The 14,954-nt window shown below is 41.8% G+C and overlaps 1 protein-coding gene across 6 annotated transcripts in view; it reads right to left on the reverse strand.

Annotated features, from left to right (window-relative positions):
* Positions 1 to 14,954, reverse strand: part of lrba (LPS-responsive vesicle trafficking, beach and anchor containing) — a 179,095-nt gene that overhangs the window by 39,109 nt on the left and 125,032 nt on the right. For all 6 annotated transcript variants that reach the window (XM_027283138.1, XM_027283139.1, XM_027283142.1 and 3 more), the window contains 6 exons: positions 12,540 to 12,657; positions 12,314 to 12,416; positions 10,102 to 10,217; positions 9,856 to 9,968; positions 4,168 to 4,308; positions 2,720 to 2,839 (listed from right to left, as the gene is read on the reverse strand). In XM_027283138.1, the coding sequence (XP_027138939.1) occupies positions 2,720 to 2,839; positions 4,168 to 4,308; positions 9,856 to 9,968; positions 10,102 to 10,217; positions 12,314 to 12,416; positions 12,540 to 12,657 (711 nt within the window). The remainder of the gene's footprint in view (positions 1 to 2,719; positions 2,840 to 4,167; positions 4,309 to 9,855; positions 9,969 to 10,101; positions 10,218 to 12,313; positions 12,417 to 12,539; positions 12,658 to 14,954) is intronic.

Raw genomic sequence — 14,954 nt, forward strand, 5'->3', positions numbered from 1 at the left:
TTTGGTAAAGGTATGAATTGCCTAAGGGAGAGCTGAAGAAGAACAAGTATAAATAAAAGGGAAAAAGGGTCTATCCCTGTATAAATCCATTTCAAAAATGATTTAGAGATTGCTTTGTGTGCGACTGTTACAGTTAAGACTGTGGTATTTCCAAAATTGTAAAATTATTCATGGCAATTACATTTCTGACTGCTCGTCTGCTGCCCACATTTGTGTTTTGGCCACTATAGAAGATGTCAAAAAACCTCTGAGCATTCTTTCGGCTCGGTTTTTGCACTCTTCCAATGTACTTGTTTGCTTTGTTTGTATCTAAGCAGCAGAAAAAGCCTTTTCTGCCTCCCTCACTCTCTTCCACAACAAGAGAGAAAAGACGCAGTCAGCCAAATTCTTTCCTAACTATGATGATTTTATTTGGCTGTCCCAAACAACACAAAGTATTTTCAAATTGGCGGATAGGGAAGAGAAGTGTAGTTATGACAGGAGATGTAACCCCATATGTTTAGCCATTCGTCATTCTTAACAAAGCAGAACTCGCCGCAATGAGTGTAAACATTAAGAGTTTGAGCTTAAAAAACATGTAGCTAAATCCATACTACCCTCCAGGCCTAAACTGTGTTATTACTGTTGTGTCTCACTGATTATGAAACACAAGGATGGGCCAGGATGTGTCTCAATTCTTGGTTGCTTCATGTAAATAGTAAAACGACAAGAGTGTGGCATGAATAGTGTGTTAAAATTGATAATATACTGTGTTTTTCTAGTGTCTTATATGCCCCTTTATGACAAAAATCTTGGGAGATTTGTGCATAAACAAAGCACATAAATATCTGCAAGGTTTGCCTATGTTAGCATAGTTTAGTCTAATAAAACTAATATCTAGCTGTATTTCATGGTATGATTAGTGGAACATTAGTTTCAAAATGAAGGCAAAAAGACAGCCAGGGACAGGGATTTAATGTCCTACTGTCTGTGGACAAAACTCATGTTGAGTACAAGTGCTGACTGGTCCTCTTAAGAAGGATAGAAAGATACAAACATGTTGACAGCCTGACATCAGAGATAAACCGACCATGATTTCTAAGAGGCTGGTCACATGCAACATGATCTCAAAAAATATATAAACAAAAATAATCAAATAATAACGTGAACCCCCCCCCCTTTTTTTTAGATTAGCTGCATAATACATCCACCTTTCATCAATGGGGTGAAAACATCCAATCAAATGAGCAAGCAAACACACAGGTTTAAAACAACACGGCACTTCCTCACTTCTGAAATCTCTTCACTCCACAAAACCTGACCTGAAACTAAAGGTCAACCTCTTAACGAGTCCTCCAGCTCACCCAGGTTCACTGGCTGCAGCCTGCTGTAAATTTGAGCTACACACACATACACATACACACACAGACACACACCAACAAAACCTTGAGGGCTTCGCTCCCCAACACTCAAGCCTGCCTTGCATAGACCATTATGTGCAGTGGACCCTTTGCTCCAGCCTGGTCAGAGGCCAGCCCCTCTGATCCCCAATCCTGTCCTGTCATGGGTCACTGGAAGGGGCTCTGGCCTCTGGGCTCCTCTGCTACACTTCCACTGTTGCAACTTCTAACCCCTCTACTCTTCTCTCCCCACACCCCCCCATGCCTTTGGGCTTAGGGTAGGGGTCAGGGAATTGGGGACTGGAGGTCATGCTAGCGTCACCCAGGCTAGAGACACATTGAATCTGGGTGTTGTAACCTATTATCACCAATTCTTTACTAGTAGGGTATGAAAACACTGGGGCTTTTTGCCCTCTGGCAGGGACAGAGGGTTGCCATCAATGGCTCTAATGCAAAAGCTAAATGGTGTACTTAGCATACTAAATTGATACATCTCGTCGCTAATTCCTCTTTTGCCTGGGACAAGAATATGTGCGTTGAAGTGGATAAAGTCGACGGACTTTCATTCAAAATATGCTAAACATTCAAACTGAACAAGGAGACAAAGTGATGTGGTCTAGATTTCCCCTTTATTTTGATCTGAGGCTGAGCTCTCACAGTTTGATCCACATTGACAGGTCTAGACCGAGAGAGCAAACGAGGGCTTTCGCAATCAAGCATCGGGCCAGCTACGTAGTAACACAATCCATATGTTTTATCGGCGGGATGTGAGGGGGGGGTGGTAAACGCAATCAAGCGTCAAACCCCCCAACACCACCACTGTTCCCCCCAATCCAGTGACCCTGTGCCAGGAGACCAAGCAAAACCCAGCTTTGACAGAGAATGTCTGACTGTAGTCGTAAATGTTTTAGGAGAGCAGTTAAAGTGTGCACCGGGGGTTCAAGAGCCCTCAGTATGAGAATGACCTGTGCTGTTGCAGAGCAGATCCAACAGCTCAGCAGAGTTTGGGGGCCCAATGGGCAGGGATTCAAGTCCAGGTTATAGCTGGCTGAATCTGAGACAGACGGCCGGGACAGATGAGGATTAGTCTAACACTTTGATCAGAAGACCAGGAAGCTTTCATTGCATAGGGACAATGATTGGTAGTGACTGGACATTACTCTTTTGAAATCTTTTCTTCTTTGTCCGTAAAGATGCTGGATGGGGATTTATTCTCCTGTAGTGCTCAGTCCTTTATCTCTTTTTGACTTCAAACCTTCTTAAAGGTAAAGAAGGATAAAAACTTTTTTTGGAAAGTATTTTCACATCATCTGTGAGCATACATCAGTGTTGTTGAGTACCTTAACATCAGATGTGTCTCTCTGACAGTTCCTCCAGGCCCGGGACACTGAGGAGAAGGTGCGGTCGGCATGGTCAAACTTCCCTCCTTGGAAGTTGAGAAAAAATGTGGTGAAGGGTTCCTGTTGATCAGAAAATAAAAAGGTCTAAATTTGAGCTCAGGATTGCTGCTGTAAATGGCAACAATTATTGTAAATCGAATCCCTTGTTGTGCAATAAAAACATGCAATGTCTGCGTTACTGCTTGTGGTTCAATACGGCACTATGTCAACAGATCTGAACCAAAATCTACTCGGTTTACACACCCTCAAACAAACAGGAATCCTAAAATGAACAAGCGAAATGACAACAATCCCAGTGAGCTACTAAAACCAATACACTCTTGCGACTGATGCATTTCTAATCATGTATAATCTTGTTAGAACAGATCAATAGCTGTCTCTGTGACGCAATAGCTCCCAAGTGACATGGACACAATATGCCGGGCCACAGCTACAAACTACTACTGTAGATAGCCAATTAAATTCAGCCTGAAATGACTTAAGCCTCATTTGTTTAAAAAGTGAGTTTAAGCAAGCTGTATCTCATTATGCAGTTAAAGCAACAGACCGGGTGTGCACTGTAAAATCTCACAAACAAACACAAAATAATTGTTTATCTCAGATAACCTCTGATATCCCAGATTTTTCTCTCAGGTGTTAAGTTTGATCTATCTTTAAGCGAGGGGTTTCTGGTAAAGTGGCTTTAGAATAAGCCCACTAATGATGTGCCGGGATCAATGAGGTAACTCTACTGGGAGTCACTGAGACAGTGAGCTACTGGGACAATAACAGGAGAAAACTGCACGTTGGAGAAACTTAGTAACCTCCCTCTCCCTTGAGTGCAGTATGAAAAGATTGATGGCATCCATTCAACAAAGGTAGCGAAAGAGAGCACTCGGGTGCACGATGTACACTGCGTGTTTTCTTCAAAAGCAAATCAAATCACACAATAATACCTACCTGGTACCCCTAAAAAAAATGCTTAAAATTATTTTTATTTTTTTTCATGGCCGACATTTAACGGCACTGTTTTTGTCGTTCTTTTATTATACGGCAACAACACAGAGTATAATAACTCAGATGCAACAATAAATGAGGAGAAGTATGCATGTGATGCAATATTTAGCATACATTTACTCTTAATTCATAGAAATAAATTTGTTTCCGGGAAACGGATGCTTCATTAAGAATGAATTAATGACAGTATGAGACTCCAAAAAGAACAATGAATATAAATGAAAAAATTCATTACATTTCTGTAACAAATTAGTTAGATATGCACATTACTATGCATAACTATAGTTTTTACAGCCACTGTATTTACTACATTATCTGTAAGTTGAAGATAAATATCATATATGAATACATTTATGTTTTTTGATGCATCTTTTTATATCCAATACACTTACCATACGCAGTAGCCACATCATGGTGAAGCTGGAGGTGGAATAGTGGGTGCCATAGTGGAACTTGGGCACCTGATCATCCTCCCAGGACTCGTATCGATCGGAAAAGAACGCTGCCCTCTTGGGGTTCAGTGCACCGATGGGCTATGGAGAAATTTGAACATGAAACATATTTTCAGATATGTTAAAAAAAAAAAAAACAGCAACCTTCTTTAACTGCTGCTTGAAAAAAAAAAAAACAGGGATAAAGATGGAAGAAATTACATGGGTGTGATAGCAAATGGAAAGCAGGCGTTATGGGGTTTTATTGTGAGTACATTCAGGGACCATTCTTTCCTAGCATAACAGTTGCAAGGCAAATTAAGCTGGTAACCTTTGTGCAATCTCAAATGAATATTAGATGATGTTTCCCTTCAGACAGAGATCAATCCTTTCCCACAGAGTGCCTTTTAGAGGCTGTGAAACAGAGCCCCTGCAGCTGTAGTCTGTCAGAGAAAACTAATGTGCTCCAATGAAAGACTGCCTACTAGGAATATCAATAGCAAGGCTGCGGGTTCCTTTAATTTCTACTTTTATTAATCTGTAACTAATACACTGGTCACCAGCCCTTTTTGTAGTCTAGAAAAATGGTTAAGTTGCATTAATTTTCCATCGCTCTACAAAACCAATAACCCTGTTCTGCTCAGCTATTATTTAAATACTCATTTATAGAAATCACTTTCAGGCCGGTTCAATTTTTATTAGTCTTCTGCTGGCTGTGCTTCATTCTCTCAAACCCCCCTCCATCTTTCTCCCTCACATACACACACACTCACATACACACAGCAGATCAATGGTAATGGAATGATGGCCTTTTGAGGATGAGGGGCTAGCAGGGCGTGGATCAATTGGATCTCTTTCATATCATAGGGTGCCTGTCACAGCAAGCCTCATCCAGGGCCAGGCATTGGTATTGATCTGTGCTATGGCTACTGTTTTGTGTGGGTGTAATGGGGCATGCTTGTGTGTATGTATTTGAGTGATGCACGCAGGATTTGTGCAGAACCGGTTGCTTTTTTCAGGTTTAACGCGTGCGTATATATTTCGCACGCAAATTTGTAAGCGTTCTTGAGTGTGTGCGGATTTACGCGGCAAAATGCCTCGTGCCAGCACACTGTGTGTAGCTCTGCGTTGACAGTGATACACTGTGGGCTTCCTCAGGGCCACTGGGGGTGGGTGAGTACACAGAGTGAATTATACATCAAGCCCATTGGTCTGATTTATAGCCCTAATAACAGTCGGCTCATTAAAAAAAGAAAAGGGAGAGGAGGCATATAAAATAAAAAAAAAGACTGAAAGTGCCACAGTGACAGAGCGAGAGAGAGAGGGAGAGGGAGAATTGTGTGTGAGTGCATGTGGGGGCTGTTGGTTTGCGCGAGCCCGACATTGTTTACTGCTGTAAATTACTGTGGGGCTTGCACTCTCAGCTTACAGTAGCTACAACAGAGTGGCGGTGACGGCGCCGTACATCAGAGGAGAGAGCCCGGCAGTGTGCTGATGGAACGCCTGCTGCCGCCCCACCACAGATTGGCCTAATATGTCGTGGCAAAGAATAGCGCTCTGATGAGGACTCAGACAAATGAACCAATCTCGTAGTTTTAATTAGACTAGAGAGGAAGCTACAGAACAAAGATGTGCTGGCTCTTTGAAGAGGTAAACATCAGAGAATTAATCTTGGATTAGTCCTAATCAGTTCTTCATCAACAGCGGAGCCATTTAAAGCTACTGAGAGGAAAAAATGTCACGAGGAATAATTACAGTAACTAAAATGAAAGGGTAGAACAAATCACCAAGTTCTGTACATTATTTATGATCAAATTCTGGTTTTAAAAAGCATTATGAAGTCTCCGTGTAGAGACAAGAAAAGAGAAGCCACTTTACTCAAAGTGTGTCAGAAAAATTAAGCAGACATCTGAGATTATACGTAATCCTCCTCATAAGCCACCCTACCTAAAATGACTTCCATCGTGAATTTGTTCAGAAAGTAAATTTGGTAGCTTTCCAAATTATCTTCAGGTTGAAAACACAAATATTTTAAAAATTAGTATGAATACCCAGAGGAAAAACACCGTAAGGAACAAGGATCTTCCTGAGAACTATTATAGGAACATTATCCAGTGCTGCTTTGCTTTTAAAACAATAATAGGTCACCGGTGATGAAGTATAATGGCTTACCAACGATTTGAGCATCACTCTGGCTTTGAGTCATAAATCAAAAGAGCCTTTTGAAAGGAGTGTTTATGTATAATGTCCTATTTAAACAGTGAAAATGGTGTGGAGGGCCTGGGGGATAAACATATGGGGCGCGTATGGTGAAATCAATACACCATTAGCTGATGTGGCTGTGAGTAGTAGGTTATAGCACAAAAGGTACAGGGAACGCTCAATAAATCCTCACTATTTCTGCTGCTATGTAAATGCAGACTACCTGATCTTTGGTCAGGGGGGGGGGTTAACAATTCTTTTAATTGTTTGTTGTCCTTCATTAAAAGCTGTACAACAAGACGAATGACCATGTAAAATTTTATGACCTCACTGCCAAAATCAGATCATCCTACAGATATTAATACGCAGGACATGTGCATTTTTGTGGGTGAAATGTGTGAATCGGGGTGTATGGAATAACAAAACAGAGGAGAGTTACAACACTTGCAGTTCTTGTGTGCGCTTATCGTGACTACAATGTTATCTCGGGGGTCGGCGTTTGATGTCAGGTTGAGGTTAGAGTTTATGATAAGAAAGTCCCTGGGGTCAGAGTGGCTCTGGCAGCAGGGAACATAAATTCTGTGTGGCCTCTGTTGTGCTGCGGATGATGACAGTGTGTGACACACACACACACACGTTCATGGCAATTTGGCTTCTCAATGTCACTGGAGGCTTCTCAGATGACCTGTTTCTATAAGAGACAGCCACCAACGTGACATAAGGGGAGGGGGGACTGAGAGAGATGTGGATGCTGAGAAAGAGAGACGGAGTGAGAGGCAAAAAGAAGGAGAGAGGAAAGTGAAACAATAAAAAAAAAACAAAGCAGGAGGTGGTGAATGATGCAGACGCAGACATACAGCAAAAAAAAAAAAATAACAGTGAAGGTCAGAAAACATTAGCATGCAAAGAAAAGAAACAAAGCACAAATGATTGCGGTTGCAGAAATGGGTGGTGGGGGTTGATTCGGGGGGCTGTGCAGTGCGGCTTGCCCTTTTCCAGACACTGCAGTCTGCCACGGTCCAGTGGTCATACACTGATATCACACGTGTGTCAACAACATGAATAAAACAGATGTAATAAAGATTGGCTCTGCACCCTCCCCGCCCTTCCCTCTCGCTGCTTGGGAGGAGAAAAGAAGCACAAATGATGCTGTTCTTCTTCCCTTACACTCTCTCTCTCCTCTTCTTTCTTTTTGCTCTCAGATTGTCTTTCTGTTTCTCCTTCTTTCACCCATCTCCCGTTCATTCACTCGGTCCCTGGGGCTGTGAGGCTTGACTGAGCACAGAGGCCGAGCTGTCCAAACTCCAAGGCAGTGCAAAAGGAGAGGAGCGGGAAGGCAGAAACGAGCTAAGAAACTGAAGGAGGGCTGCATGTTTGTGTGAGTCTGAGTGTGTGTGTGTGTGTGTGTGTGTGTGTGTGTTTGTGGGGCAAGTATAACTGTCACATTTCAGCCTACTGGGCAACATGAGGCCAGATAAACAGAGAAATTATGCAGCTACATACGGTGGGGAAAGCTACACTGGGAGGGATAAAAACAGAGGACAGAGACGCAGAGGAGCAGATCGGAAGTGAAGGCAGGACTGGGGAGAAGCTAAAGGACTGTTGAGGTGTTTGAATCTGTGTGACAGGGAGGTGTGAGTAGATGGCTCATGTGTTTAATGCGTTGAATTATACTGTGCAATTGTTACTCTCCATTTCCAAGGTTTAATGCATTTTAATGAATGTCTGGGCTAAGGGCTCAGTCACAAGTTCATTATCAGATGTTCAAATTCACACCACTGACTAATTGCTAACTCTCCTGTAATCTCTGACTTTCAGATAACAAAGAGAACTGGAGGTAGCGGATTATATAAGGTCTATTGCACCATTCAAACTCATATAAACACGTACAGACGAATGAGAAGTAAAACCATTAGAGCTTCACTCTTAGTTTACATTTTTTCTCAAGTAATCACTAGATAACCAAGCTTCCAAAACCACCTATTACGCAAGGCTGCTCAAATAAAGATTTTGCTGTGTGACGGTCGGCTATGGTCATGTTCAGACTTGTGATAGCAAAGCATGTACAACAAAATTAGGAAGGGAACAGCCTTCTTATTCACAGTGAACACAAAAAAAGGTTGAAAAGGCTCAACTTTTGCCATAACACAGTGTAAAAACATGAGGCAATGCACTGTATTTTATTGCTGGCCCATAAAATCCATGCATATACGGTTGTATTGTAACAAAAACCGCATAATACTAATGTTTTATCTTAACTATTTCTGCAGTGATTAATCTAAAATCTTGTCTCATAGTATAATAAACTGCTGTGTAGCATTTTGCCATTCGATAAACCTTTAAACTCGGGTTGTTTTACACAAACTGGACACCCTGGATCGTGTTAGTGACTCAAACACACACACACCAACACAGGCAACTGTGTTGTCTTAACACAATGCTTAAATGTGTTACACACCTCTCCCCTCACCCTGCATGAACATGAGATGCTCCCAGTACCTGAACAAATGCCCTCAAGTGTAACTCCGACATATCCCTGGTCCATTAACACATGCCTTTTTGTTTCCATGGCTGATTTATTCAGTCATTTCGGTTCCAGCAACTAGACAGTCGCTCAATCATTTCACTCTAAAACTAATCCTCCCACTACTGGACAACATTACACACAACCGATGTTCAGTCTGACAAGGGGAGCTGGCAAGCTTCGGATTATGTTTTTTAGCTTTCTGTTCTGTGTGTGTATGTGTGGAAAAGACAGGGAGGTCATGCAGGTAAATAATTGCATGTCTACTTACAACATGGGGGAGAATCTTTTAAGCAGTTTCAGCTGTGCGAGTGTGTGTATTTATATGCCAGGGAGCATCTTAGGGCAGGTTTCATTGTTTTAAGCCCCATCACTTAATGTATGGAGCTACCAGGGAGTATTACTTCACTTCCTGGGGTGTTGCGGAAGGTCAAACTTGAAAGAATTCAATTATGAACTTTGAATTATGGATAGAAAATGACAACTAGACCAGAAAGAGAGAACATTAGCAGTTTAAATCCACTTTGGCAGCAGAAAGGCAGAGCTGCCTTAACTGACAGAAGTCAACAATTAAATATACAGATTATGTGTCATGTTTATTACCTGCAACTCTGGGAAATATATCAGAGTATAATCCCAAATTCATATGTTTGCCAACATACAGCAGATTTGTAGTAATTCAAAACATAAACAAAAAGTGATTGAATAAAAAGGACGGAGCTACACTTGTGTAAAGATAGCAATCAGCCACCAGTGACTAAAGAGCAGGTTTACTAAATGATCAATGGCAATTACACGGCGACTAAATGGACTTTAACTACACACACCTCCCCCAGATATTTCCTCTTAACTGCACTCCATCTCTTTGGCATTAAGAAAAAATATGAGTCAAGGAGGAGGAGGAGAGGATCTGAGTGTCTTACCTTGGACAGATCTCTGAAGTTGCTGGGCAGAGTGAGGTCAAGTTCCTCTGAGTCGTAGTTGGTAATGACCCAGGGGAAGACCGGGTACTGGTTCAAGTCATTGAAGGTCCGACCTGGTCGAAGGAAAGAAAGTGAGAAAGAATAAACAAACCCATGGCATTAAGAAGCACATGATTTCTGAAGCGTTTGAGGCTTATGAGGCACGGTCTGTAACAACATGACACAGGTGTTGGTTGGTGTCCTCACCAGAGATGGTGTTGAGAAAGATAAGGTACTCAAAGTTGGATATCTCGCGACGTTGCCAGCGCTGGGTCATGTTGGCTGCCTTGAACAGCTGCTTTGGTGTAGCCAGAGAGATACGTCTACAAAGAGTAAAACAGAGAAACAGAAATTAAAACATTTGTAGCCGATGAAGTGTTTCCTGCTCCGATCAGGGAGAACAAACACTGTGAAATGGTCCAGAGACAGTCGGTCACCACATCACAAGAACAGCGCATGCAGACTGAAAAGAAAAGGCCTTGGGGTTTATTAAACTTTTGCAATACAAATGTCATTGCATGAAAAATCTATTGAACTTACAGTCTTGCTAATTAAGAAGACAAATATGCAATAAATTGGGTTGAATATGTATATTTGCGTGCACACACATGCACGCACACTTGCAGAGCCCAGAGCATGATGTATGCAGCAGGACAAAAACAAATGACCCCCTATCCAATTAAAACAAAGGAAAATGATGGAATTAATCACTGTCACGGTGTGAGATTACACTCATTAGGCCTCTCAAAAGTGAAAATCCGACAAATATGAGTGTACTACAAGACACACTGCTGTTTCTTTTAAACATACTTTCTGCATATGTTTTTGTATTTTCTTTTAATCTCCTGTAGATCACACCACAAAGAAATGCAAACACGTAGAGAGGAGGAAAGACAGAAGGTCCTTGAAATTGGAAAAATATTTCAAAAGCCGTGTTATTATATCCAATTATGACCAGCCATATTAAATGTATAATGAGGCGTGGTTGTGCAGTTATCGGACATTAAATAATGTGTGCTGTGCTGGCTGTATGAGCCTGTGTGTGTGTGCGTGTGTGTAGGTGTGTGTGTGTGTTTGCACTAGGCTGGCCTGTACAGCTGTCCTCAGGTCAAAGAGGCAAGGTGTCCATGGCCTGCAAACCAGCTTGATTAATGAACCCAACACAAACACACACACATTCTCTCACCCTAACTCTGTGTGTGTCACACACACACACACACACACACACACACACACACACACACACACACACACACACACACACACACACACACACACACATATATATATTCTCTCTCCCTCCCTCCCTCCCTCCCTCTCCCACACTGACTCATTACTGGATGCACTTTCTTACTCAGACCTCCGACTGATTACATAGCCGTCCCGTGTTCACTCTTGCTACACAGAGGGGTTTTTTTGCTTCCCGATACTGAGAAAACATTTCCCATAGATCCTAAATCTTCCTGCCTCACATTCCGTATCTCAACAGAAAACAACTGTCACAGCTCAGATTAATGAAGACAAAAATTTCACAATGTGCAGCATGAAACTGAAACAAATCCCTACAGTATATGGAAAGATTTATACTTTACTATGTCTTTGGATTTGGTTTGCACTCTTCGGTCTTGCCTATTTTTTGCCCAATCTGTTTGTACTCTTAAAAAAGCTCCTCAAAAGTTTGCAGTTACTATGTACACCAGGTGCACTTTGTGCAAACCTTTATCCAAAACACTGTTATTTACTCTTTGTGAGTTTTTTTTTTACCCTGTTTAAAGTTTAGGGAGCTTTATCTTATCCAAATCAAAAGGTCTAAGAATAGAAAGAATCATATGCTGAATATACTGTAAAGTCCATTGTGGTAAACTTGTGATTTTAGGTTATATAAATAAAATTTCACATGTAAAACTTTAGCTGGTTGCATCACATAATTAAAGTATGCCATAAAAACCAACAAACTGTTTCTGGGCACTGCTTTCACTTCTCTTGATTTCCACAGGATGCCAGCAGCTGGGTTGGGCTCAGCTTCAGCACTGCCCAGACATGATGTGAGGGAGGGCGGGGAGGTGGGGGGGTATGTGCCCCGCAGGCTTACAAGCAACTATTTGCTTCACACTGATGGAAATAAATAAATGAACTGCAGTATGTTTGTGTGAAGCCAATTACGTTCGGGAGGTGAGGAGAGAGTGGGAGGGACGGACAAATCAGTGATCAAACCACTGCGTGCATGTGACAGCAAGAAAGGGAGGGGTGAAAAAAAAAACTGGAGGTCTGTGGTGTATAAGTAACAACACTGTTAATGTTCTGTAATCCCATTTCACTCCCTCTCACCAACGTTGCATTTCTGTGTGTTTAAAGCCATTAAAAGTGTAAATGTCAATGTGAGTTACTGTGTATTCCTGTGTTAAGCTGTAGGTCTCACCTGGTCTGTGGAAGACCAAAATTCGTGCCCACCCCAACACGAGGAAGACTGTGGACCACCTTCTTGACCATCGCTGCCTCTGGGAAATTGAACATGACCGCCGCTGCAGAGAGGCACAGAGAAATGTTTAGTTATATCACAGAACAGCAACTATGATTCCATGAAAAATAATAAGGAAAGTACAATGAAATGGTTACATATAGGTAATTATCGGGTGCAGTCTTACTTCTGTTGGCCATGAAGATTTCCAGAGCTGTATTCTGGAGTAGGTAGCGTCTGGAAAAGATGGCACGGATCTCTGTAAACAGCCATTTTCCATGAAGACCTTCTGTATAGGCGAGAATCTGGAAGACAGGAAGAAAGACACCAAAGGGAACGGGGGTTGAAATCAAAGGCCATTTATAAAAATGAATTAAGAAAAGCAAATTTTTAAAAAGGAAAGACCAGAAGAGAAGAGAGGAGGGAGAAGTTATCTCATGACACTTTCCATATAGGGCGGGTGTAGACTGTACTCGTTATAATATCATTAACAGAGAGACCCAACAATTACCACCATGAACAAGCACTTGGCGTCGGGGGAAAAAAAGGAAGGGAGGGGAAGAAAGAGCAGACAGGAGGCTAGTTCATTTTTCACACAGTGATGGCACGACGGCCTGAACAGCACGATTAATGTCTTATATTGATCAGCCTCAATGAAAGCTATTCCTTTAGCAAGAGAATGGCTGCTATTCAGCTGGACGGAGTGAAGGAAACGTTTAGTTCACTAAAAGATAATCTATATTACAGCATAGAGGTGACAAGATATATATATATATATATATATATATATAGCTTTGACACTGGCAAGGATGAGTTCAAGAGCCTATTTGACGTAAAACATCTGATTAGACTATTTTCTGTATTTCAGGGAGGTAACTGACACAGAGGTCAAACAATATTATGTTAGGTAGCTCCTGATTTAAAAATGCTCCGATGAGCTGAGCTTAATCTGTCCCTTGGAGATTGCCGTAGCTGTCAGAGTAACTTGTTCTGATGGCTGCCACAATGCCTGACAGACCCATATGCTTGGCCCTGCCCCTGTGATTCGTACTCCTACTAATCCGGCATTTAGATTTGCTTCTAACCTACTTAGCACTGCTTTGTTAACTAGGCTTTTTGTTTCAACCTCTGCTCTCCGTTTTCAAAAGCGTCTGCTGACAGGGGGGCGTACAGGGATGTGGTAGAAAGGTAAAGGGGGCACTTTAGGTTGTCACAGCATGGTTCAGAGGGCTGTTATTAATCAAAAATATTCAAATATGAGCAAGCAAGCTAGGCCTAGTGTTAACTTAAAGGAGCTCATTAAACGCAGGGGACAGCAGAAGGGACCAGCTGAGACCTTTGCCAGCCAGCTGAGGACAGCCTCTCCCTCGGTGTCTCTATGAGGAATAAGACCTGCCTGCATCACAGACTCACTTCAAAGTCTCTGGAGTTCAATTAAATGTGGATTAGTGGCTTGGAGAAGCTCGCTGTGGCTGCATCCGCCAGCCTCCTATCTTCTTTAACAGCGGCTCGAGATGACTATACCAGTCACCGTCAGCCTGTAGCCAACCACATCACAAGGATAGCGCAGCACTCACATGAGAATACATAAACAAAACCCATTTTTCACCATCGAGCAAAACGTATTTTATAAAGCATTTACTTATTTTCTATTTATTTTTAATGCTCATGTCTGCAAAACAAATTTAGCCAGCTATCACCATCACTTTTACACTTCTCTATTGTATGTCTTTTTTCTAAGCTACTGGTGGTAGCTTCATGCTTAGATAAATAGAAGAGTGATAGCAATGGTACACTAAACTGAACATGGAGAAATGATATTTAATTAATTATTGTTAAAAAATAATACACATTAGCCCACAGTTTAGACAAATCCAGAGGCTCAACAAAGCAAAACAAAGAAAGAATTTTAAAAATGGGGAAAAGGTGACGTAAAGGCAGAGGAATGGCTAATTTCTTAGTTTTTAGTGTTCATAAACCCGAGATTTAGATGTCTGCAATTCATTTTCCCATATATTACGGCATTGATATATGGAATATTGCATTTTTACTTGAATAATCTCTCTTTCAAACAGTCTTGTTACAAGCCTGATCAGAATTCTGATGACAAACAGGCACCTGATTAGTTATTTTTACTGATGACGGCTATCAGATTAGATCAGAGCCCTACAGTAATCCCTGTATATGTCGTCCCTGACCAAAGAAATTTTAATGCTGCAGATCAAAAATGAAATTCCTGTTTTCAGGTGTATGATGGGTGAATGCTTGGGGGGTAACCTTTCACCTTCAAAAGGGAGTGGTTGACTCATTTCATCCCCAAGAGGACACTCATAGACCCCCCGATGGACGTCAAGAAGATGCTCAGGGCAGATGTGATAAAGTTGCACCCTCTGATTCCACAGATAGATATGACAGTAACGGAGGCAGCCAGATATCATTTTTCTCTGGACAGATGAATCTCCTGGAACGCTGTAAATAGCACTCTATGCTCCGAAGATCATTGTCCCTATCGGCAGCTCCCTTTCCCTTGCAGATGAAAAAGCTGAGCGGGTGACAAGTAGCATGACAAACTATCCGTGCTGTAATGCTCGAGCTGTTCTGA

The sequence above is a fragment of the Larimichthys crocea genome, chromosome X, assembly GCF_000972845.2.
Source record: "Larimichthys crocea isolate SSNF chromosome X, L_crocea_2.0, whole genome shotgun sequence".
Classification (NCBI taxonomy): Eukaryota; Metazoa; Chordata; class Actinopteri; family Sciaenidae; genus Larimichthys; species Larimichthys crocea.